Source organism: Pecten maximus, chromosome 2, assembly GCF_902652985.1.
Source record: "Pecten maximus chromosome 2, xPecMax1.1, whole genome shotgun sequence".
NCBI classification, from domain to species: Eukaryota; Metazoa; Mollusca; class Bivalvia; order Pectinida; family Pectinidae; genus Pecten; species Pecten maximus.
Genome location: NC_047016.1, coordinates 8,450,725 through 8,477,087, shown reverse-complemented (window position 1 = coordinate 8,477,087; position 26,363 = coordinate 8,450,725). Strand labels below are relative to the sequence as shown.

At 37.3% G+C, this 26,363-nt stretch overlaps 1 protein-coding gene across 1 annotated transcript in view; it reads right to left on the bottom strand.

Moving 5' to 3' along the window:
* Positions 1-25,698, bottom strand: part of LOC117316273 (fibril-forming collagen alpha chain-like) — a 31,942-nt gene extending 6,244 nt beyond the window's left edge. Inside the window, exons 1-37 of the mRNA XM_033870813.1 lie at positions 25,412-25,698; positions 22,024-22,152; positions 18,748-18,767; positions 18,401-18,430; positions 17,651-17,704; positions 16,906-16,974; positions 16,290-16,382; positions 15,266-15,310; positions 14,875-14,928; positions 14,423-14,476; positions 14,169-14,222; positions 13,873-13,926; positions 13,561-13,614; positions 13,213-13,311; positions 12,274-12,372; positions 12,004-12,147; positions 11,271-11,369; positions 10,815-10,922; positions 10,020-10,073; positions 9,284-9,391; positions 8,995-9,039; positions 7,471-7,623; positions 7,154-7,261; positions 6,725-6,778; positions 5,886-5,984; positions 5,573-5,671; positions 5,350-5,403; positions 4,957-5,010; positions 4,472-4,687; positions 4,197-4,304; positions 3,870-4,031; positions 3,264-3,371; positions 2,723-2,830; positions 2,478-2,585; positions 2,020-2,127; positions 296-349; positions 6-59 (exon numbers count right to left, since the gene is read on the bottom strand). Coding sequence (XP_033726704.1) covers positions 6-59; positions 296-349; positions 2,020-2,127; positions 2,478-2,585; positions 2,723-2,830; positions 3,264-3,371; positions 3,870-4,031; positions 4,197-4,304; positions 4,472-4,687; positions 4,957-5,010; positions 5,350-5,403; positions 5,573-5,671; positions 5,886-5,984; positions 6,725-6,778; positions 7,154-7,261; positions 7,471-7,623; positions 8,995-9,039; positions 9,284-9,391; positions 10,020-10,073; positions 10,815-10,922; positions 11,271-11,369; positions 12,004-12,147; positions 12,274-12,372; positions 13,213-13,311; positions 13,561-13,614; positions 13,873-13,926; positions 14,169-14,222; positions 14,423-14,476; positions 14,875-14,928; positions 15,266-15,310; positions 16,290-16,382; positions 16,906-16,974; positions 17,651-17,704; positions 18,401-18,430; positions 18,748-18,767; positions 22,024-22,152; positions 25,412-25,487 — 3,189 coding nt within the window. The 5' untranslated portion in view covers positions 25,488-25,698. The remainder of the gene's footprint in view (positions 1-5; positions 60-295; positions 350-2,019; positions 2,128-2,477; positions 2,586-2,722; positions 2,831-3,263; positions 3,372-3,869; positions 4,032-4,196; positions 4,305-4,471; positions 4,688-4,956; positions 5,011-5,349; positions 5,404-5,572; positions 5,672-5,885; positions 5,985-6,724; positions 6,779-7,153; positions 7,262-7,470; positions 7,624-8,994; positions 9,040-9,283; positions 9,392-10,019; positions 10,074-10,814; positions 10,923-11,270; positions 11,370-12,003; positions 12,148-12,273; positions 12,373-13,212; positions 13,312-13,560; positions 13,615-13,872; positions 13,927-14,168; positions 14,223-14,422; positions 14,477-14,874; positions 14,929-15,265; positions 15,311-16,289; positions 16,383-16,905; positions 16,975-17,650; positions 17,705-18,400; positions 18,431-18,747; positions 18,768-22,023; positions 22,153-25,411) is intronic.
* Between the last annotated feature and the right edge of the window lie 665 nt (positions 25,699-26,363).

Below are 26,363 nucleotides of genomic sequence, written 5' to 3'. Positions count from 1 at the left end.
CTTACTGGCAATCCGCGTGGTCCTCGAGCGCCCCGGGATCCATCTGGTCCAGATTCACCCTACAGTACAAACTTGTAATGTCACGCTATGATGCTTGAATAACGGAGTACATAGCGGCATCATTCAATAACATTTTGTAACCGCCATTAGTTAGTCTTTTTAAAAAATTGTTATCTTAATCTCGATAATTATTCATACAAAAACGTTTTGATTTACTAGTTGAAGTGAACTGATTATTACCATTATTAACCGCTATTTATGATTTCATCATTATGAGTCTAAAGTGTTTACTTACTCTGACCCCACGGTCTCCAGCAGGTCCTGGTGATCCTGGTGGTCCAGCGGGACCCTAAATGATACACAGTATTGCATACGATATAAATAAGCAGAATCAATATCAGAACTATGAGAAGACATTTAAGGATTGATTGTCAATTCTGTAGCTTGCATATTTTTTTTTTTTTTTTTTTTATTTTTTTTTTTTCAATTTCAACAATTTTTATTTCAAAATAAGAAAAGGGATCAAACAACAGGCATAGCTGATATAAATTCTCTCCTAGACGTAACAACTAGTATATGAATAATATATATATACATATAATATAATGGGATGTAATTAGAAATTAAGCATAAACCGAACAGACATAAAATATGTGTTTGAATATATGGACAATATCCGAAAATTTCATTTATATATATAACATAAACTTGTATTTATTAGCAATGTTTTTCAAAACTATTAAATGTTTTAGCTTCGAATCCACCATCCATGAAAGGATTCCCTCCACCCATGGGATACAGATAATGGTCAATTTTGTTGCTTTCATAGACTGATGAAGGGAAGTGAACCTTAAGCAAATGAAGTTAATCGCGAAGCAGTTCACTTGCCATTTGCACGAGACTCGCTACCCTTAACCAGTCAATGAAATCAACAAAGTTGACAATCAATCCTTATGTTTGCATTAACCTAATTAAAATCCCCGCTGTGATAATGTGAATGAATGTTGGATTTTTAGTCTTGCGATTATCTATAGATGGCATATGTTACTCAAAATCTAAAACCTATTCCCTGTGACCGTATGTGATGCAGTCTAATTGCCGGGGATGAATTCAGAGCTCGAGAAAAAGTGAAACAATATTGATTTTAGTAGCAGATTAGATGAGGATATATATGATGTTCTTGAAATATTGGATTTCATTGTCGCACTGGCGTTTTGGAATGTACATTATGATAAAAGTAAGTAGAGAAACGTTGATTTTAAAATTGGTGGTATTCGACGAACGGAAAAGCATCTCCTCTATATGTTTAGATGATGAGTCAAATTACAGTAGTAATGTGTCCCTGCGCCCGATTTTACCAATAGGAGCCTGTTTTGCGTTGTTTATAACAGTGTTAAGAATGAGGCTTCACATTCTGTTTCCAGTAAAATGATATCCAGTATCGCATTCGAGAAACAGCTAGGCCTACTGCGCCGCATATGTCATGAGCTCGATGCTATCGGGAGTGTCAGTGTTCTGTCAGATCTGTTTTCTAAACTATCTGTATTATACTGGCGTTTTCAATAGCACATAAAGCGGCTCTTCCACTTGCGTTTACATACGTGTATAACAATGTTACACGATTCACAAAATGAAAGTGTATTCAAGTCTGAGGCGGTACAAAATTAGATCGCCAATGTAAACAGTGAATACAGTGAATGTATTCACATGCCGGCAAGAAAGTGATTCGTCTCTCAGAAAAGAAGCACGCGACCCCAAACCTTTATCAGGAAATGAACTAGCTTCATTGAGACTGAGCGAAGTGAAAATGTAAATATGTGAATATAACAATAATAATATAATATATAATATATATAATCAGCTATAAAACATACGACAACGGGTCTCCCGACCAAATACAAAAGAAATATTGAATTGCTGCTATGGCGTTTGTTGACTGTACGTGTTGACATATGAAAGTACCCGTGTTGTCGTATTTTCTTCCTTTATGTTTAATTCATATCATCTCCGGCTACTTACGGGGAATCCCATGAGGCCAGTCGGCCCGGGCATACCCATGTCACCATCTGATCCCTGCTCTCCAACTCTTCCCGGAAGTCCAGGTGTGCCGTCTGGACCGGAGGAACCCTGGGAAGATAGTCACGTTTTTATTATCGTATATTCAGTATTGTCACTTTTGTTTAATGGCTTCTCTATAAGTGTTGAATTAAGAGGCTTTTGTCTATAGAATATCAACGATATAAAAAAGGTTCATGATTAACATTATACATTTATCTTATTAAAAATATACATATTAACATCATTAATCGCTTACTCATTGTCAGTTATTGCGTCAATCTGTACACTTTTTGATAATCTTAACGACTTCTACAGATTAGTTAATGTCTTTAAGTGTTATTCTTATCAAAAGCCTCTTCCGAAATATATCACCAATGTTGCCAAAAAAATGATTAGTGTACACAGCCATATGCACTTACCACACTTCCGGTCTCTCCTACAGGCCCTGGTGGTCCAGCCACACCCCTTGGTCCAGCCTTTCCTGGAAGTCCGTCCTGTCCTTCACGTCCCGGGGAACCTTGGCTACCCTAAGGGTTCAAATCCCACAATTAAATATATGGTTGGCACCATAAGGGTTATAGCAATTTTTGTTGCAGTTATCCTCGCAAAAATGAATGAATTTAATAAAAATATATATAAACATTTCATTTCAAGTATGGCATACCGGTGGTCCGTTTGGTCCCATCGGGCCTCTCTCTCCTCTAATTCCCTGGATACCGGGTTGGCCCCTGTCACCGGCTGATCCTTGTGGCCCAACTGGTCCGCCTGGTCCCTGTCACGGAGCAAACGAAATAAAAAAATTGTTAATGATAATTTTTTTATTGATGTATACATCGAATGACTTCTCTTTTTACCATAATGGCCGATGTCAAGGTAACATTTCAATCTGCACAAAACAAAACTTGATTCGTTTCAAGATACGCATACTTGATATTAAAGAAGAAATTACATAGCTTTCAGTAAACCGTAGATTATGTTTCCCAATTGACACGTGTATCAAAAATAATAAACTCCATTTTATCTATGTCTTCAGATATTAATCAATTAATAACTGTTCTATCAATAAGTTTACAACAAACAGACATCAAAAGCATGCTCTTTGCGGTATAGTTTCATGTCATTACATTGAAATGAAGATGTTTCACTGGATCGGCGCTTTCAGAATGCAGTGATAAATGAAATCATTATCAAACCAGAGCACTTACAGGAGTTCCGTCCTCGCCGCGTGCTCCTTTCTGTCCACTCTCTCCAGGTGCACCAGCAGCGCCAGCCTCTCCGGGATAGCCCATACGTCCAATCTCTCCACGCACTCCCTGTAGAGACCCAGACTTAGTTAATACTGTACTCAAAGCCTACTCAATAATTTCACCTATTGGATTGATTCTTCGATCCCTATCATCAGTAATTTTAATTGTATATTAATATCAAATTCAAAATGTAGAATTAAGCCAAAGGAAACAATTAACGACATTTCAACATCGGCAATATATCCGCTGAATAAAATGCTCTCTTCAAATGAGACGACAATATCCATTCAGCTAACCTAGTTAACCTCGAATACATAACTTTTTTTATTATTATTATTTCCCGTTTTTAACCTCATTGATAAGCCATCTTGAAAAGCACCTTCATATACTATCATGAATTTAATTGGAGGACAGTGCATTGTGGACAGCGAGATATGTAATTCCTAATTGTTATTTGTCATATCTAAAGAACAAAAATAACCAATATCTAAAAAAATGAATAAAAAAAATCCAGCCGGAAAAAAATTAAGTGGATTTAGTGAGCGTTACCAATATTCAGCTTACCTTCCCTCCATCAACACCAGCCGGTCCAGCATCCCCAGTCTCTCCCAAATTGCCCTGGGGTCCCATCGGTCCTGCACGGCCATTTGGTCCTGATGGACCTGGAAGGCCAGGAGCTCCTTGCTCTCCACGAACACCTTTTGACCCGTCTAATCCACTAAGGCCCTTTATTGTAATAAAACAAAATTATTATTTCCTTATACCTCTGTTCGATGTTGAACGCAACGGTAATAATATTGGTTATTATTTCACCTTTTAAAAGCACTTTGAAAATGTAATATTCTATAGTGGCAATAAGCATAAAGCTTCTCCAAAAATGACAACACTTACCCTCGGCCCTGGGGGTCCGGAAATTCCGGCGTCACCAGCGTCTCCCTGCTCTCCTTTATCTCCTGGATATCCTTGTTGTCCCTTAGGACCAGTCGGACCTGGAGTTCCCTATCAACAAAGAGACTACCATAAAATATATGGAAAGAAAAAGTCAAAGGTTTACACTGACAACCCGGCATTGCCTTGTCATTATGGCGTTCATTTCTAAAATCATTCTTCATTAATTACGATTAATATTAGTGAGTCTTACAGATAAGCTTCCAATATAAACTTACTGGCATTCCTGTCAGTCCGTCAGGACCTGCGAGGCCCATCGGACCTCTATCTCCGGGGGATCCTTGGGAACCTTTTTCTCCATCGAATCCTGGATCTCCAGCCTCTCCCTTCGGTGCGGCTGGTCCTGGAGGGCCTACCTCTCCTGGCTTTCCTGGTGGTCCAGACTCTCCAGAACGTCCAGTAGGACCGTCAGGGCCGGGTGGACCTGGGTCACCCTGAAAGTTTACATATATACATAGGGTACAGGGACAGAAGTGTACATGCAAAATTATCAATGTCTCAGCTAGATACAGATAGACTAATACTCGCTGTTCCTAACTTTCTAACTTTCAATTACTAAAATGATTGTCTTCACATTGCATTTAAACATTTTTCTTGTTGGTGATATCGAAACGATTTTTTGATTGCTGTGCTATTACAGTAACGTTCATTTATAACCGATTACCAGATAAGTAAATTCAATCATACATTATTTCAAACTTACAGGCTCTCCCTGTACTCCTGGAGCTCCACGTGTTCCTCGCTGGCCTTGTGGTCCCTGTCAGAATGGAAATTAATCATAGACGTGTTTAACGGTAGAATGTTCTAACAAGTCCATTAGTTAGTACGTATCTTACAAAAATAAGTATAAATGCGATTTAATCAAAACCTTTAAAGTTCGATATGAATATATTCCTTCATGCTACATTTTATATAATGTGATAGCATTCGGAATGAGAAGGAGGTAAATCGACAGTAATGTCCTCTTTTTTATATTGGTTACAAATCTTTATTGATAACCACACGTTTACCATAATAGGTAATTATCATTTTGTAGATTTTTAATGGCAGATACCATGAATTTCATTTTTGCTAACGTTATAGTGCTTTACATTACCAATACTCCTGAAGGTCCAAGCTCTCCTTTCTCTCCTGGTGGTCCGGGCGATCCCTAAAGTCACAACAATGATTGTTTGAGTACACTGTACATCTATTCTACTAGGTACTACAAAGACAGGTATATTGTTACTGTGCACCTATTCTACTAGGTACTACAAAGACATGTATATTGTTACTGTCCATTTAATAGTACAGTTTGTTGATCTATTTGTGGAACTTACTCGGTCTCCTGCTCTTCCGGTTGGCCCCTCCGGTCCAGCTTTTCCTGGTTCTCCAGAAACTCCTGGTACTCCCTGCTCTCCTGGGAATCCTCTTTCTCCCTGGAAAGCATTGTTAAAGTAAATGAATGATATCATTAAGTCAGTAGCGGCCTTTTAAATATTCAAAAATATAAATTACATTTATGAACAAACCCTATTGGTGTGAACGTCGGGATTTTTCCTTGAATGTGAAAACTGTCAATAATTATATGTTCGTTACTTTACCTAAAATCGTTAATTGCACAACATACTGATGTAAAAAAAAAACACTTACAGGAGCTCCTGGACGTCCGTTTTTGCCTTGGTTACCGGGTTCGCCTTGTTCTCCAGGTTTTCCTCCTTCGCCGGGGGGTCCTGGCAAGCCGGGCGCACCCTGTTGGACCACAGCATCATAAGCATATTTCATAAATGATGTCATTAACCTCCGTAATTTGGTAGAAAGCCGGTTTGACAAGATGAAATCTTTATGTGTCAAAATATGTTCACAATCATATGCGTTGCTTCCATAAAAAAAGCACAAAAGGGCAAATCAAGCGTTGAAAATAATTACTGTACGACTTCGGCGTGATGCAGGACTTAAAGAGGCTTGCCCGCAGAGATATCAGAAAAATTGGCTAATAGAAAAAGATTTTTTACACATGACAGATTGTTGGAATTGTTGAGTTTTTCATTTTATTTTCCTTATAAAACGCTGAAAAGTGATATTAAAACCTCATTTTTAATATTATTTATTTAATCGCAACCCGCAATAAGTCTAATTTGATTGACACATCAAAGAAACAAGCACGTGCACAGTGCCGCACAGTGATAACTTCAAAGGCAGCGGCGATTTACAAAGAAGATTTGCCGTTATATTCCATACATTTCCCTCTCAGGTTGAGTTTTAAAACGTCTTTTAAATACATATTCTGTAATTGTTTTCAAGAAATAAAGTCGGAAAGCCTCTAATTTTGTCACATAGAAACGTGTACTGAAGTTTATTTAGTGATCGGAGATGTGCCGTTTACCGGTCCGTCTGCGGGTAAGCCTCTTTAACGAAATGGATTATATCCATGTACAAGTTTAATTGAATATCGAATATGAACACGAGGGCGGATGTACTATCGTGTATACCTGGTATCCCTGTGGACCGCCTTTTCCTATTGGCCCCCTCTCTCCTGCCTCACCCTGAGGAGAAATAGAATATATCAATTAATTTGTAGATAAATGACAGCATCTGCAAGATCCTGTTTATTCTGAAATATCCATATATGGCGTTTAATCAAAAAGTTAAAAAAAATAAATAGCATGAAAGTGGTTCCTTAAATTTTGCTTTACTAACAGCTATCCCTGCTAGGATATATTAATTCCATTAAAATCACGATGAATTTTCAGAATTATTTTTTCATTTCGTTAATGTATATGTAAATAGAATAAATCTCTAAAATACACATAACTGCCAATTCTAGTGATTAAGTCACATAGGAAACGTTTCTCACTGTGGCAAAGATATTCCGAAGAGTAAAAATATTTAGGCCTCATTAGAACAGAAAGAAAACTCACGATCGGACCCGGAGGTCCATATGGTCCCATTTCTCCAGGGGGTCCAGCATCTCCGGCAGGGCCACGACTACCCTGGTTGCCATGGTTTCCGTCTTTACCCGGGGTTCCCTAAATTTAATAAGTGTCATCAGTATATATTTCCTTAAGATATTTTGAAATGCTTTAAATAAATGCATGGATCGAAGATATTATAACTCTGGACCATATTTCAAAATAGATAGCAAATAAAGACGCATTTGAATTTAAAGATCATTTCCTTTTATTGATTTATGATAATTCATATCTATATAAATTTTGAACCCTTTACGAAGACTTACTCTTTCTCCGGTCGCTCCCTGTGGTCCCTGAACGCCGGCTGGGCCTGGAATACCTGGGGGTCCCATTTCTCCAGGTGATCCGTCATTTCCGGGAACTCCTTGATTTCCTGGTCGCCCTGGAATTCCATCTAATCCTGCCATACCTGTTGGACCCTGTAGTAAACAAGTGCCAAATTATAGTTAAAACCAACCAATCAGCTAGAATGTCAATGTCAAAAAAGCATGTTTAAATCAGTATCAACAGGAATGCAATTGCGAGAATGTATATTCAGAAGGCTGCACTCCCTTCTACTTCAGTAATCAAATATCAACTTTCATTTCTCTTCATTGAAATGTCAAAATATATTTAAGCATTGATGGGATAATGTTTTAATTCATGTAGGTATGAAAGAAAAACTGAATTCAAAATTTGCAAGTTTGCAATTCGGATTTACTTGATACCAGCATGAAACTAAAACATATTTCTATCAAAACTTATAATTATTTTTTGATAATGGATAAACAAAAAACAATGTATAGATGCACCAATTCATTAATCTAATAACGGATTATTTGTTGACAAATCACTACGTTCAAAAATCCCTTTTGTGGCCTCATGTGTGACGTACGTGACGTCACAGACAGCTGATTAGTGCCAAATTCAAACATTGCAAAAAATTCAGTCATGAGTGGATCTCGACACTTGTGAAACAAAAATGTATAGTAATGAAATGAGGAATTAAACCACAGTCCAAGGATATACGTTCTTATTGGTAGACGTTCATTAATGAGTAACCAATGGTGAAATACATGAGCGTGACACTATTAGTGGAGTAAAGAGCAGCCTATCTACGTTACCTGTTGTTTGTTTACATCGTGCGTCATGACCATTGGTAACATATATAATGGGAATACCATACAAATTTATTTGTGGCCAGAGGTTGTAAGTGTTCCGCCGAAGACCACACGTGCAAGGTAGTTGATTTACATTCTGTTGTCATAAAAGTCAGACGCAAACTTCATACATGTAAGTAAACGACGTTGTGCTTTGATGACGTAGGCCAAATTCAATCCCCAGTTCAAGAAGTGCGAAAATATAAAATTAATTTCATCACGACAAACCCTTTACTGGCTCATTGTTTTAATGTTTCTCCTTGATGTTGTAAGATACAATAAGCGTCTTCAAATAGGATACGTTGTTGCACCTTGCTTTTATTTACAACATTGAATGACAGCGATGGGTACACATAGTGTGTGCGTAAATAATAGCATTTATAGTAAATAGAAATCCTATTCATGAAAAAACAGTGCCGCGTTATCATTGACTCCTCCAATCATTATCAAGTGAGCGGAGCTTAATTTTGTTTTTCATTGAAGTATGGAAGAAAAAGAATGACGAATCAGAAAGCATCATTCAGCGTACAAACAGCGAAAAAATAACCATATACATCTGTTAAAAATCAACAAATATAACAGTTTTGTTCTGTTTTTGAACTTGAATATGTTTATTCCATTAAAACGTTCTATATGAACTTTTATACTTACTCTGCTTCCGCGGATTCCTGGTGCTCCCTGACGTCCGGGCTCTCCCTGTCAACATCACACAGATTAATTAATTCATGTTATCTTATTTTTCCTAACACAAATGAAAATGTGAAAAAAATGTAACTATTGATAATGAAGTGTGGCAAAAATCAACTTTCTTGAACCTAATATATAATTGATTGTCTCAGCCTTAGTGTACACTTAACCAGTAACGAGTAAAGTACATAACTCAACATCACTTACATTTCCGTTTAAATAGATCAGTACGTAAACAAACATTATAGCTTACCATCGGACCACCGTTTCCGCGGCGACCTCTTGGTCCGGGAGATCCGTCTTCTCCAAGATTTCCGGACTCTCCAGTTTGTCCGGGCATTCCTCGCTGTCCTGGTGGTCCCTGTAGTGATGATTTTAAACACCTAGTACCTCAAACATATCGTCATCCCCTATTTTCATATTAACTAAATAAGATTTCGTGTTAAAGCCAAAGAAAAACTACATTATATACAATAATTCTAAACTGTATATCATTGGTTTTTTTTATTTATATCATACCATCTCATTGCAATAAATTCCTCAGTGTGTATGCGGAAATGTTTGTGAAACGTTTTCTGAACAGAGAATGGTTGGCATTCGACTTGCTTAAAATTGTTCATTATTGTGTATATGTATATTCTTGTGTTTATTTCGATTCATCGTAAGTTGTTTGTATGCAAAAGCAAACTTATTAGATTGGAGAAAAATTTATACCCAATAACATGTCATTAAATGGGGCAGATTTATACATCAACACATAGTATATCTACATCGAAATAAGTGGCGTCAACAAAGACATATATAGAATTGTATCTGTATCTGAAAAACCTTGAGAGGAATCTGGTATATTAATATCTAAGAATGTACAATAGAATATATATTTCTGTCAAAAATGAATGTCGTAGTATCATGAGGTTGTATACAGCACTGTAATCATACAATTATACATAATGAAACTATTTCTACATAATTATACATAATGTACTTACACGCTCTCCCTGGGGTCCAGATTGTCCCAACTCTCCTACCACTCCACGTTGTCCCTAAAATAACAGTTACTTTAGTATCCTAATAAATAAGTCTAAAATTGGTGGATTCATTAAAATCTTTTTCGAGTTGGTATCTGTCATATTTTAATTTATACACCTATACTGATTATCATTTTTAAATTCAATAACAAAATTTATTTAATGATAGGAATTTTGCATCTACCCTTTCTCATATTAAGATCTTTTTTAAACAGGTTTTTTGATTGCTGGTCACCTCTTCGACTTTTTAAGCCTTATGTATCACTGGTCAGTCCTAGAAGGACGATACAGCTGTATGATACACTTTAATTAATTCTGTGTCTATTGCATCTACTCCACAATTTACTGTAAAAGATACTTAGAATGTATGTGTCTTTTGTACTACCCTTTAATATGCAATAAAAGAATGCATTGCACAATTTCAAATGTAGTATCTGCCGCTTACACTGACATTTTGATTCATATATAGCATTTATTTTTACCGGGTTTTACAGGAATTAAGATGGTAGAACCAAAAGAATATGATACAGATGACATCACCATTACTTGTTTGTAACTGTTTATTAACAGCGTCAATATACATGTATATATATTTCCACATCGTTCATCAATGCCGACTCCTAGAAGGACAAAATAGCTGTATGATTTCTATTTGATTTATTTTTTACTCTTTTATATTTAAAACTCATTTGTTTACAGAAATGTTCTATCTCGCGTGTCTTTTTTCAAATCCTTCAAAGACGCGTAAGTACCTACCCTCTTGCCCTCATGGCCAGGAGGACCCTGGATACCCCTCTCTCCAACAGATCCTGACGGACCTCGCTGTCCGTAAGCTCCTTTGATACCCATTTCTCCAGGTTGACCCTAACACCAAAACGAATATGGTCAGATTGCTGTTAACGAGTCTTCAGCATTCACATGTTTACTGTATCAATGTTATTATCGACTGACATTCAGTTTTGCTACTAAAAGTACATATTGATCAAATCACGCGCAATAAACAGATTGAGTTTTAGGTTTTTAATTGCGCTGTCTCTTATCAATTATTTCATTGATCTTTTATTGTGCTTTTATGTTAGTATGCATCTGAACACCAAGTAAAGATGATCTATAGTCTTATAATTAACACACAGAGTAATTCGTCCGTTCTGTCGTTATTACTTCTCAATATGTCATAAGGCGGTTTTATGACACTTATCATGTTTGACCTACCGTTGATCCCTTTGGTCCCATTGGCCCAGGGCTCCCACCAAAACCAGGAGAACCACGCGGTCCGGAGAATCCTGGAGGACCGGAAGGTCCCGGTTCACCCTGGTAAGAATAAAAATGTTTATGTAACAGCTGCTAGCGAAATGTGAACTCGAAATATGTCTGAATATATGAATGCTCCTGCTCCTATTCAGACATATATTTTAATTCAAATTCCATCAAAACTATGATAGTGCAACTGAAGTGGCAATAATATATATTACATGACATCAATCAAAGTATTATCTTATTCTACCTTTGAATATAGCTCGATGCTCATGGGATTTTTCCTTAAACAGCGTGATCAATGTGACCTTTTACCTTGCTATAGGCGCCACATGTGATAACTTTGACCGATGACCATCAGAATCTTAATGGCGTTAATGTAGATAAAAACTCTCATTGATTTCTTAACTGATATGAAACGGCATGTCACTCGGCGAGAAGGGACGACCATGGGTTAACACAGTATGACCATATAAGATTGCTGGGGTAAAGATGTGTAAATTGACTGCTAATATATATAAAGAAAATAGCATTCGAAATATAAAAAAGTTAAGTTGATATTCTCACACACAAAAACATTAAAGATGTAGTTTTCTTTGTTCAAACTTGAAAACAGTTCATGTTTCTTATTTATAACGTTACCTTAATTCTTGCAACATTTGTATTATTAAATGCCTATCATTTGACTCACATATGCGCCCTTCTCGCCGTTACTTCCTGGAAGGCCATTTGGTCCGGTGGCTCCCGATTCCCCTGATGGTCCTGGGTCACCGCTGTTTCCACGTGCTCCCTGTAGTCCCATGGTTCCCTTGGGACCTTGAACACCACGTCCTCCCTGTAAGCCAGTAAGAAAAGAATACATCCACAACTGAAAAACTACACAACTTTTGAGGAAAATAATGAAACAAAATTTTCGGAAATTTCTGCGGTTCTCTTTTTACAATAATTCTCATTGTCTTACTTTTTCTCCTGGGGTTCCAGGGAAACCTGGTGGTCCACTGTTTCCGACAGGACCAGGTGCACCAGCAGATCCGGGAAGTCCATCAACTCCTCTCAAACCCTAGAAATCCAAAAAACATGCCATGAACATAAATGAAAATGGAATTGGAATTTTTTTGGTGGGTATCAGTGTATAAACTAAGTAAACACAAAAATTAACTTACACGTGCACCCAGTCACATAAATATGAGCACCACAGGGCACAATTAAACATGTGTCTCGCGTTAGCCAAACGTGTGACATGCATGTAAATTAAGGAAATGGCGACAGGTTAAATACAAAGATAAGACAAGTACAAGTATACTTGTAAAATCATTTATTGGGCCGCGTTTATCATTTTCGCTTTTGTTTGTGAGCTTGTCTGCGCATGTTCTAATTCATAGTCGTTGGTGGCGTTTAATTTTCGCACTTCGGGTCGAAGTAAAATTTTCAATAGCTTTAATTCTAAAGAACGTTGGGTTATCTTCGGACTTTAGTGTTAAAATACAGGAAAGTTTTTAACTTTTAATAGTTGGGGGGGGGGGGGGAAAATATTGTTTGCTTTTATTTTATTGCATAAATTCATTTTAACGTCGGAATGTGTCTTTAGGAATATACACATTGACATACTGTTCGTTTGAAATGCTGTATTTTGAATAATGAAATATTTTGACCAAAAAATTTCAACATTTATAAAATTATACGTCTGTTGCACCTTCCAATTCATATTTAGCACATTTGTTTATCTACTTCGATGTTTTGGTCACCTCCTATCATCAACACTTCAGGCTCTTAGCAGGACACGCAAGTCCTAGAAGAACGAAACAGCTGTTTAATGTAGAGTGATTTATATTGACCATGCTGTATCTCATTCTCAGTTTGTTAAGAAATATGCTAAAATCATGATGAAATAACAACCTACCGCTTGCCCATCGTTTCCGTCCCTTCCTCTATCCCCGGATAAACCGCGTGGTCCCTGAACACCTGGAGCACCTGCTGGTCCTGGGGGACCGACTTCTCCCTAAACATAGACAGTTTCATAAAGTACAAAAACATTATTTTGCGAAAAAAACGGTGCACTTAAATTCAAACTTGGTATTTTTTAATACTATTTAGGGAATACATCTAATATTATAGTTATATAAGGTAATATATACTTTTATATATAGACATTATATGATAACTACGTTTTAATCAGATAAAACAATCCCCTTTAATTGATCGAAAATCATTCTTTCAAATATAAGACATGAAATTGAGTATTGTTTACCTTGTCTCCTGGCATTCCCTGTTCACCAGTAGGTCCTGCCAAACCATGGAAACCCTCAAATTGGAAAGCAATAGTGCAGGTTACGTAATATGTTGGGAGGAAAAAGAGTGCATGGCATATACTATTATTTCTGTTTATCATTCCAAAGTCTAATCCTTAAAAGTTGTCAAATTTAGATACTGCATTTGTATATACATTGAAGTATTAAAGCGTTTTTATAATATTTTTTTGTTTGTTTGCTTGTTTTTTTGTTTTTTGTTTGTTTTTGTTTTGTAAGTGTCTTATGATTGTAAATTGCATTGGTATACTTACCCGATGCCCCTTGCCGCCGGGGATTCCTGGAGTTCCTGCTGGTCCAGATGGTCCCTAGGATGATTTAATTCCAAAATGTATTTATTAAAGTATTTAATATGCAACGATGCTGATAAAGTGATCGATTCACATTGATATAATAGAGATTTGGCTTAAATCAAAAACTTTCTTTATATAGTGTTGATAAACTGCATGTATAGAACAAAGATCCCACCGATTTATGTATTATACTCATTCCTAGGCAATGACAGCAGAAAAAACACAATCGCTCAGATCGGTAAAAAGTTAGACCTTACCTTCCTTCCGGCATTTCCACGAGGACCGGATTCACCAGGACGCCCGCCATCTCCCTACCAGATAAAACAAACACATAATATATTGTCTAGTCAACGAGGACAAGTGTTGATACATCGAAAACAAACATTGAATAACGATTTCTAATAATACAGGTTAACTAATGTTCAGTGTTTCCAAGGTATAATTACAGAAACATAGAGGAAATGAGCAATTTATTAGTTTTTAGGAAACAATATAGATAGCTTCTACTCACATCCGGCCCGGGTAGTCCAGAGGGTCCGGGAGATCCTCGGGGTCCGGGCGATCCCTGGAAATGAATACAACCTAGGTTATATATATTGAACAGCTCTCAAATATTCCAATAAATTCAATCATTTACACATTTTATATATACCATGAAAATATATATCACACCACATACTGATAAGATGTTTCGAAATGTGTTTACAAGATGATGTGTATCGGTGAATGTGTACACTGCACGTCTCATTTTACCTTGTCGTGGTTTGTACGGACATCAAGTTCTATAGGGGCATTCTGGAATACTATCACCTAATCCGACAGTTTGCTTTGCAGTTTAGATACTTTTAAAACCTAGCAGAATGACATCTAGAGCTGCATGTTAAATATCAAATTTACGTTACAATATGTACCAAGATCTACAGATATCTAGGACTAGTAATTGATAATATTTAAGTTACTTACTGGAGGGCCGGCATCACCTGGTTCTCCTCGGATACCTGTCAAACCTTGTGGTCCCTATAACCAATAGGAAATCATGTCCATTGCATAAGCACTGTTGTAATTAACAGGTAATAAGCAATTCATGTCTAAACCAGACTTTATTCTATAACAAATGTATGTGTCAACTTCATGTATTTGTCTGTATAATAGCACCTGTCCAAATATTAAGACAATGGATATATAACAAAATGCAACCAATTAAAACTAAACAAGTTTATCATCAATTCAATAGCTTTGTATTAAACATAATTCTACAGTTATTGAAAAGGGTTTTTAATACACAGGTAAACTTCAAGTTATATACGAGACTCTAATTAACATAAGAATATTGCTAGTAGATGACGTTACTTACCGGTTGTCCAGGCGTGCCTGTTGGTCCACGAGGTCCAGCTGGTCCCTAAACACGTAACCAAATATTTCATGTGAAATCAATTTTCAAAAGTAATTCAAACACAGAAATGATTAATATTTTTTGTTTTCCGTTAACTAATCAATCCTTATTAGGCCCAGATTCCCTATGTTACAGGTAGATGAAAGTACAAAAGTTTATTAAAGATGATACAATCGAAGACTGGAGATAATGCTGGACGGTAGATAAAAAGTTATTAAATATTCGAAAATACTATAATATCAAATCAAACTAAAAGCTCGATAATATTAGGGAAAACTAGGAGTAAGATCATTTTAGATAATACTAAAAGTTAGATCATATACGATAATACCAGAACTAACACACTACTAGAAAATACTAAACGTTCGGTAATATTAGATATGGCTGGGAGTTATAAAATTCTAGATAATTCTAAAAGTTAAGTTATATCAGGTAATACTAGGATCCATATAACATTAGATTATACTAAAACTTAGATGGTACTAGGATGTGAGGAGTTATATACTAGATAACACTACAGGATAGATAAATTATATTATAGCTGAAGCTAGCTTATATAGAGTTATGCTAGAAATAATATAATACTAGATTATACTAGGATCTAGGTAATATTAGGAAATATAATGAGTTGTATAATATTAGAGAATATTAGATACTGAGTAATATTAGAACCTAGGTAATATAAGATAATGCTAAAAGTAGTATAATACTAGATAATACTAGGAGCTAAGTAATATTAGGAAATATAATGAGTTGTATAATATTAGAGAATATTAGATACTGAGTAATATTAGAACCTAGGTAATATAAGATAATGCTAAAAGTAGTATAATACTAGATACTACTAAAAGTTAATAATACGTGATACTAAATGCTAGGTAATCCTAAATGAAGATAACATAAGATCATACTGGAAAATCTTCAATGATAAATAATACTAGAAGTTTAGATATATAAAATCTGTGTCTCTGTATGTGGTACTTACGATATTGGCCTGTAGGTATCTCGGTCCCTGCGCGAAGCCGCCTGCCTTTTGTGGGTAGCTCTGTGCCCAGTGCATGAACGCTTCATCAGCTTGCTGTAAGGTTCAGAAAATGGCATTCATGTAGCTGTGTAATCAAATAATTATCACGGGTTTAAATTCGACAGAATATATACAACGATGGAAAGATGGTGATGGTACGTCGAATAAATGTAATTTTGATAGATAAGACAAACAATAGATAAGACAAACAAAAGGATTTCATACATGTAACGTTTCTTTATGTGATGTTATATCGAAATCTGAACGTTATCGAAATGTCCTGATTAATTAATAAATACTGAATAATTAGGTACAAATTTTATTAAACACACATATATTGAAAAACCTGCAAAACAATATGTACGATATCTCTTATGCCAACAATCGGATAATGATATTGCTCTGATTGAGTTGTGTATGCCTCGATGAAGTGCAATTATATTTTTAAAAAATCGTTGTACTTATCATATTGCCGTAATAAAGACAAAGAAAGAAATACAATTTGTTTTTTTTAATAAGTAGGTGTAGAGGATTTAAGCTATCAAAGTTTGGCAGGGAACGAGGTAAATATACGTACGGTCTGGGGAACACCTGGTGGTCCTGGAGGGCCAGGTACGCCATTGTTTCCAGCTTGTCCTTGTGGTCCCTGTTAATCGAAATACATTTAATGAAGTGATAGATACAAGATGAAATAACGTCCCGGTATATTAGCGTGGCCTGTTGATACTCTAATGAATAACTATCCCAGTCGAGAATATTTCATACATCAGTCTATGTCACATGAAGGAGGACAGCTTTCTTTGTTAAATTTTATAGTAAAATTAGTATTATCGATTTGAGATATCAAAATACTTTGAGTTAGTGTGAAAGGGGTCAAGGTAGGGAGAAAAAATGCGACATTACTTGATTGTTTAATTTGTATATGTTAAAGCAACAATATTACAAATTGTGTATAACAGAGAAGTATGCTCGCTGAGAGTGGTAAATGACTGACATAGAAATTAGATTATAGCAAGAATCAAAACACCATATTATTGCTTTTTTGTTATATAATTTGAAAGATATCGACTGTCATATAAACCTAATATGACCTGTTAAAAATAACTTACACCTTTAAGAAACATTTTTTTTTTTTTTTTTTTTTATTTTTTAAACATAATAAAAGATAAAATGATCATCATAAGACACAATTGTGTGTGCGCAATGAAATAAAAGGAAAAAGATATCCAAATATCTTCAACTTAGATAACTTACAACATTAACAAAAGTAAAGCTAAAAGCTAGAATATCAATAAGGATTATCAAGCCAATAAATGACATACCCTAGCTCCCTGAGGTCCCGTAAATCCTCTGTAGCCTGGTTTTCCTACGTGTCCCTGAAAACATTGTAAATACCCTCAAATAAAGAAAATTTACTGGATCATCTCACAGTTTCTAAATGATTCAACTAATTGTCAAGAAAGTATCAATTATGTATCACTTTGACAAGCGATGTCGGGACCAAAAACACAATATTCCATGAACAATCACGAATGGTACGATAAAACAACTTCGGGGTAATAAAGCTCGTGGAGACACCGGCCATGGGTTGCATTTCAATGTGCACCTGTCCACACGGATGACAAACCAATTAACTAATACAGTGACTGCAATGCCGAAGCTTTATGTTTATCAATCTGTACACAGTCATGGACAATAAAGGAAACGCTGATTCAGAAATATTTACATTATTAGTAATAATTTTGAGCATTTCACTATCTTACTTAGTGAAGTTTACTACCGATTGAATTGACAATGTCTAATGTGATGTCAGTTCGAACAAAATTGTATAGGACCACAATGTTCCCGACGGAACAAAAAGACATCCGAATTTAAAGTTGACTCATCATTTAAGACCAAGGTAAAAAGAATCAATCAATAAGTTTAGAACAGGCGTGATCGTAAAAATGAATAAGTATTCTTCTCGATGATGACAATAATTAAGTCGTCTATATTGGGAACCCTTTGCTCATTTATAATGGAATTATCTGCAAATGGTTGTAGCAATATGTCAATGTATTGTTTAAACTTACAGAAGCCGCTTGATTAGTATCTGAATCTCCCTGAAAGAAAAGAAGATAAAATATAAGAAAACTCCACACGGAAATCAACATACATAATGAAATTGTTTTTAAAAACTTGCCTTTAAACATGCTGGTAGTGTAATTGTTAGACTTTTATTTAAACCTATAAACTGTTTTTTTAGGCAGGAAAGCATTTGTCATTCTGAATTTCTGTCGATATGTAACTTTCTTTATCAGCATCTTTTCGCATGCGTGCTATTAATCCATATTTAGAATAATGCCTGTCACCACACTTAATTCCAAATTAATGTGACGAGATGCGATGTAGTACATACGTAAGGCACTATTATACTCACAACTTGTATGTTACTGTCTCCTGAAATATAAAAAAAAAAGTGTAACTATTTCAATCGGGTACCTGATGCATGGTAAGGCAACATTTCAACCGCCTTTTATATGTTATTACATAATAGATGTAATATTCTCTATTTTAAACTTTGGCGAGAGATTAGCAACCAGTTGAATTGACCAGCTTCAATTTATAGTTTCGGTGTACGTTGATACAGAATATGTTTTGACATCTTTACCCCTTTAGTTTGCAAAAATACAGACATTACGGTATATTTGAAATAGCAAAGCGTTCAGATACAGACGATGAGACTTTAATCACATTGGCAAAAAAAAATGTTTGAGGTCTAACTGTCAACAATATTGATAATATACATCATCAATCCGTTAATTGTATGAGAGGTGAGATTACCGTGACTACTCGCATGGTTTCCCATCGGACCCTGGTAAATAAGTCAATACCACTTATAACACCTCATATCAATAAAAACATTCTTAACTACATAAATAAGTAATTTTCATTATTACCGTATTACACTGTCTACGTTGGACATTGCCACCTGTCATCAAATATCGGGAGTGTGTAATATGTCGGGAGGGTGTAGTGTGTCGGGAGGGTGTAGTGTGTCGGGAGGGTGTAGTATGTCGGGAGGGTGCAGTGTGTCGGGAGGGTGTAAAATGTCGGGAGGTGTAGTGTGTCGGGAGGGTGTAAAATGTCGTAAGGGTGTAGTATGTCGGGAGTGTGAAGTATGTCGGGAGTGTGTAGTATGTCGTGAGGGTGTAGTATGTCAGGAGGGTGTAGTATGTCGTAAAGGTATAGTATGTCGGGAGGGTGAAGTATGTCAGGAGAGTGTAGTATGTCGGGAGTGTGTAGTATGTCGGGAGTATGTAGTATGTCGTAAGGGTGTAGTATGTCGTAAGGGTGTAGTATGTCGGGAGTGTGTAGTATGTCGGGGGTGTGTAGTATGTCGGGAGGGTGTAGTATGTCAGGAGAGTGTAGTATGTCGGCAGGGTGTAGTATGTCGGGAGGGTGTAGTATGTCGGGGGAGAGGGTGTAGTGTGTCGGGAGGGTGTAGTGGTCGGAGGTGTAGTATGTCGGGAGGGTGATGAAGTATAGTTCGGGAGGGTGTAGTTATGTCGGGAGGGTGAGTGTGAGTATGTGAGGTCGTAGGGAGGTGTAGTAGTAGTGTCGGGAGGGTGTAGTATGTCGGGGGGTTGTAGTATGTCGGGAGGGTTGTAGTGGATTGTGCGGGAGGGTGTAATGTCGGAGTGTTTCGGGTAGGGGAGTGTGTAGTATGTCGGGAGGGTGTAGTATGTCGGGAGGGTGTAGTATGTCGGGAGAGTGTTGTCGGAGTAGTGTATGTCGTTTGGATGTAGATGTGGGAGTTAGTATGTCGGGAGTGTGTAAGTATGTCGGGAGGGTGTAGTATGTGAGGGTGTATAGTCGGAGTGTAGTATGATGGAGAGGGAGTGTAGTATGTCGGGAGGAGTGTGTAGATTGGTGTAGTCGAGTGTAGTATGTCGGTAAGAGTGTAGTATGTCGGAGGGTGTAGTATGTCGGGAGTGTAGTATGTCGGGAGGGTGTAGTTATGTCGATGTGAGAGTGTGTAGTATGTCGTGGAGGTAGTAGTGGATGTAGTATGTCGGGAGTGTTTGTAGGTAATGTTAGGGAGGGTGTAGTATGTCGGGAGTTGAGTGTGTAGTATGTCGGGAGTGTGTAGTATGTCGGGAGGGTGTAGTATGTCGGGAGGGTGTAGTATGTCGGGAGGGTGTAGTATGTCGGGAGTGTGTAGTATGTCGGGAGGGTGTAGTATGTCGGGAGGGTGTAGTATGTCGGGAGAGTGTAGTATGCCGGAATTTGTAGTATGTCGGGAGTGTGTAGTATGTCGGGAGAGTGTAATATGTCGGGAGGGTGTAGTATGTCGGGAGAGTGTAGTATGTCGGGAGGGTGTAGTATGTCGGGAGGGTGTAGTATGACGGGAGGGTTAGTATGTCGGGAGTGTGTAGTATGTCGGGAGTGTGTAGTATGTCGGGAGGGTGTAGTATGTCGGGAGGGTGTAGTATGTCGGGAGGGTGTAGTATGTCGGGAGGGTGTAGTATGTCGGGAGGGTGTAGTATGACGGGAGGGTTAGTATGTCGAGAGGGTGTAGTATGTCGGGAGGGTGTAGTATGTCGGGAGGGTGTAGTATGTCGGGAGTGTGTAGTATGTTGGAGTGTGTAGTATGTCGGGAGAGTGTAGTATGTCAGGAGAGTGTAGTATGTCGGGAGTGTGTAGTATGTCGGGGTGTAGTATGTCGGGAGGGAGTGTGTAGTATGTCGGGAGGGTGTAGTATGTCGGGAGGGTGTAGTATGTCGGGAGTGTGTAGTATGTCGGGAGGGTGTAGTATGTCGGGAGTGTGTAGTATGTCGGGAGGGTGTAGTATGTCAGGAGGGTGTAGTATGTCGGGAGTGTGTAGTATGTCGGGAGGGTGTAGTATGTCGGAGTTGGGGTGTAGTATGTCGGGAGGGTGTAGTATGTCGTAAGGGTGTAGTATGTCGGGAGGGTGTAGTATGTCGGGAGGGTGTAGTATGTCGGGAGAGTGTAGTATATCGGGAGAGTGTATTATGCCGGGAGTTTGTAGTATATCGGGAGTGTGTAGTATGTCGGGAGTGTGTAGTATGTCGGGAGGGTGTAGTATGTCGGGGAGCGTGTAGTGGGTCGGGAGGGTGTAGTGTGTCGGGAGGGTGTAATATGTCGGGAGGGTGTAGTATGTCGGGAGTGTGTAGTATGTCGGGAGTGTGTAGTATGTCGGGAGGGTGTAGTATGTCGGGAGAGTGTAATATGTCGAGAGTGTGTAGTATGTCGTAAGGGTGTAGTATGTCGGGAGAGTGTAGTATGTCGGGAGGGTGTAGTATGTCGGGAGGGTGTAGTATGACGGGAGGGTTAGTATGTCGAGAGTGTGTAGTATGTCGGGAGTGTGTAGTATGTCGGGAGTGTGTAGTATGTCGAGAGGGTGTAGTATGTTATAGGTCTTTCTTTCATTAAATACCAGGGATTTGTTAGACCTTTGACCTCTATCACTAATGATTGAAGTGTTGTAGTTTGACCTTTGACCTCTGTCATTATGGATTGAAGTGTTTATGTTATACCTTTGACCTCTTTCATTAAGGATTGCAGTGTTGAGGTTAGACCTTTGACCTCTGTAATTACGGATTAAAGTGTTTAGCTTTGACCTCTGTCATTATTGATTTAGGTGTTTGAGTCAAAGGTCGTACCTAAACACTTTCTCTAACGAAAAACCTACCGTTGCCGCATTGATCCGTTTTAAAACACCTGACCTCTCCTTCTTCACACTGACATTGCGTACAGGGGTCTTCATCGTCGATAATGTCCCCTTCTTGCATTATAGTTCCTTTGAACAAGCATGTCTTCTCTACAAAGTAAAATATGAAAATGTGAAGCGATATATTATGTAATCTGTGGTAATTATGAGAGTGAGATACATACTTTTACTCGGTACGTCATGTAGGTATTATTACGTTAAGTATCAAATTTGAAGCCGCATATGATACAACAGGTGATCCACAATAATACACACCACAAAAAGTATATACAATGTTACACACCACATAGTGTATATACAATGTTACACACCACATAGTGTATATACAATGTTACACACCACATAGTGTATATATAAAGTTACACACTTTATAGTGTATATACAATGTTACACACCACATAGTGTATATACATTGTTACACACCACATAGTGTATATATAAAGTTACGCACTTTATAGTGTATATACAATGTTACATACCACATAGTGTATATACAATGTTACACACTTTATAGTGCATATACAATGTTACACACTTTGTAGTGTATATACAATGTTACACACTTTGTAGTGTATACTAGTATACAATGTTACACACCACATAGTGTATATACAATGTGACACACTTTATAGTGTATATACAATGTTACACACTTTGTAGTGTATACTAGTATACAATGTTACACACTTTGTAGTGTATATACAATGTTACACATTTTGTAGTGTATACTAGTATACAATGTTACACACTTTGTAGTGTATATACAATGTTACACACATTGTATAGTATATACAATGTTACACACTTTGTAGTGTATATACAATGTTACACACTTTGTATATTATATACAATGTTACACACTTTGTAGTGTATATACAATGTTACACACTTTGTAGTGTATATGTTATGTTACACATTATACGTTATATACTGTATATATTGTAGATATGTATATTTCATTTCAAAATATTTTATTATAAAGTAATACATGTATGTACAATTACATAAAGATTGATAAATAAATAGATTAGACGACAGGCTAAGGTCCTTTCCAAGAAACAGAAATCATCAAGGATTTATCAGTAAATGTCTAATGTCTTAATTTTTAGACGTTACAGCTGTAGTTTCATTCCCTTTGATTTTTTTTTATTAATATTTATCATTATATTTTTTTTATGTCATAACTACAAATTAGTCAACATTGAGCATGAACTGTCTAGTCAAGCAAATGTCACTTGTTCACGCATGCAAGTGTAATCAAGCGGATACATATAACCGTGCGCGTCGCTGACGTGGCAATACGTGAAGTCTCTTACACGTATACAGGTCCCCGAACTACAGGCTGGCTGTGCCTGCGGGAGGGGGATTGGCACGGGCAGGAAAGCAGGCAACCGTTCCTAGGTCGCTGAAGATAACACTGAGCCAATATCAGAAATATCGGCAACAAGATGTAAGACGACTTCGCAGAACAAAATCTAGGTCTACGGGTGTATTCAATTTCACGAAAAACTCGTAAAATTCCCAGTTTCCCTGGCTACTGGCTTATCAGATAACAATAGCGTCCAAAGTGGTAGGTCTCGCACCTGTATTCACATGTAACTAGTCCGACTTTTAACTCGCAAAAAATGGAAATGCATTAACTGACCTAATTAATTCCTTGATGTAACATAAAAAAAAATCCTTTGTTTATTTTTTTGTGTACCAAAACATAAAATTATAAGTGTTGCAGTGTATACCAAGTCTAATACATTTTAGAATCAACATATATTTATTGGCAGTGTAAACGTTTTAATGAACAGCTTGTGACCTACTTATGCATTTATATTAATACGACAAAATAATGTACCAAAATGGTATTAAGAATTGACAACTGAGCAACTTTTTAACCATGCAACCGCAGACTCCACAAAGTACCAACATGTGTCGGTTTTGGATGTGCCACGTTTCAAAATCTTAAGAGGCCACCAAAGGGATACCGGAGCTGTCATTTCACGCGACACATATGTGTCCAATTTATGAAAAGAAATGTTGAACTGGGTATGCAATTGGTCATGACATGAAAGCATATACTCTTCATTGGGGAAAGTTGACAACAGATACAAGTTGACCATTTCCGCTAAAATGCTTTCCATTGGACCATGCATGATGAATCAGAACCAGACATTATATGTTGCCATGGTTAACCTTTGTGAAGGCTAAGTCAATTTTGTGACGTAAAAAATCAGAAAAGGGCGAGTTTGTGGTTGGGGGGGAAGTGGGGTAGGGGTATGCAAATGTTCAATGCTATTGCAATAAACTATATTGTATTTTTAAAAAAAAAAATAATATACAATAAAACATGATAAATAAAGAATAATCATCAGTATTGTTAGGATTCACGAATGACGTCAGGTACCAAAAAGGGGGGGTCAGTTGGTAACAATACAATGGTCAATTATCTCCGTGCTAGTAACCACTCTCTAACTCGGTTACCCTAACGTCATCATTTTCGACTGCGCATGCGCAAACATCATTTGTTGACAACAAGTTCCGATTAATTGATTTTCTCTATTGATTACGTTTACATATAATTGGTTTACTTCCTTTTCTTGTTTTATAAAATGCGAATATGATTTGAAATAATGTATTTCCATTGCAAGTGGTATCCGATATCTGTTTATTGGGAAGAAGCATTTCTGTTTCCAAGGCTGGCTTGCTTATTTATTATGCATGCAACGTGGCATTGTTCTAATTAATATAAATTGCGTTTCAGAATAAAGGATGTCACAACTCCAAAAATACCATCGCGTGCATCAACAAATGTATGTAATAGAATCAAGCAACTTCCCGGTAACAATGCCCGGTGAATCTAAGCCTCAACATAAGGTATATCTCCACTTAATGACTACACAAGTGTTATCTAGTTTTGTCACTCTCACAAGGACTCCAGAAATAGCATGAACAAACAATATAAAGTGTCATTCATGCAGACATTTTCGACATGTAATTGTGTTTTTGTGTTGAAACACCCAAAGTCATTTAACAATAATAAAACAACACTTGTCTTGGTTAATGTTTGCAGCAGACAAAGGTTTTATGGAATATTGCATGCATACATATATATACATTGTAAACAAAAGGAAAATTAACAATAGAATTCATGACAGGAAAAAAATACCCGTTTCTCTATGGCAACTTTGCTTGTATTATAGAATGACAAAATGGCGGCATGTGTAATTTTTGACACGTCAAGTGCAATATAATGTATCTTTTATATAACTCTTCAATATCGTACACGTCCGAAACATTGATATGGCCATTAACTGTACATTGATCATGCTAATTGATTAGTATTTATTAAGATACGTACCTTGAGCCGTTGTTGCTATCACCCATAGCAATAATGGGAGTATACAGTTCGACCACCGAACTGTTCCAAATGCCATTTTATAAACGTTTAATCCCGAACTTCATAAAGATTATAGGAATGGAAAAAAGTTCAGGATAGTATAGAGCTGTTATGTCCGAAGCCGGATACGGCTCCTGTAACTAGGAAGAGCCGTGCTCCAATATCTGAGTATTGGAACACCGGATTCCTAGGGTGGCTTGGGGAAAATGACTTCACTGAGCCGAGCAGCTTTTAGGAGGCCGCCTCAAACTACTACACAACTGATGAAAAGTTTTAATATACCAGTCATCAAAAATAGGCCAATCGGTGATGCTGTACTAAACAGCTCATGGCTGGCTCTTGCAGGTTAAGAAACGCACGAGACAAGACCGCGTAACGTGACGTATATCCTCGTTCATCAAAACGCCGCTGCAGCAAAGAGAAGCTGAAGACTCCGCGGCAGTGACCTCGGAAGTTGACCTTTGTTAGGAGATATTTTATCACTAAGCAATGACGCCGCAAGAAGCCACCGGCTAGAAAAGTCGTTTTAATGGCTGGAAACGCTGGGTTGGTTTTTGCAGTGATGCGGAAAGTACTCCATTTGAAACTCAATCTTGTACGGTTGGGAGAAGTTATATGAGGACTGGCAGACTCTGGCTATGCTGATTGCTGACTTCGCTGAAATCGACATTTTTAGGTCGTGTCTTGTTTTAAAACCTAACGTTACCTTTAATAAAAAAAAAAAATGGTGTACCCTACTTTTCCCATGGACCATTATCTGCCGGGGTCATCGACACAGTCGTGAATTGTGTGGCCTACAGAACGAGATACCGAGACAGGATTCACCATGCCAGAGCAGCTCCCTTTATCACAGAGGTCATACCTCTATCAAATCACACACAATCTGGTATTTCAAACAGCTAAAAATAAAGCA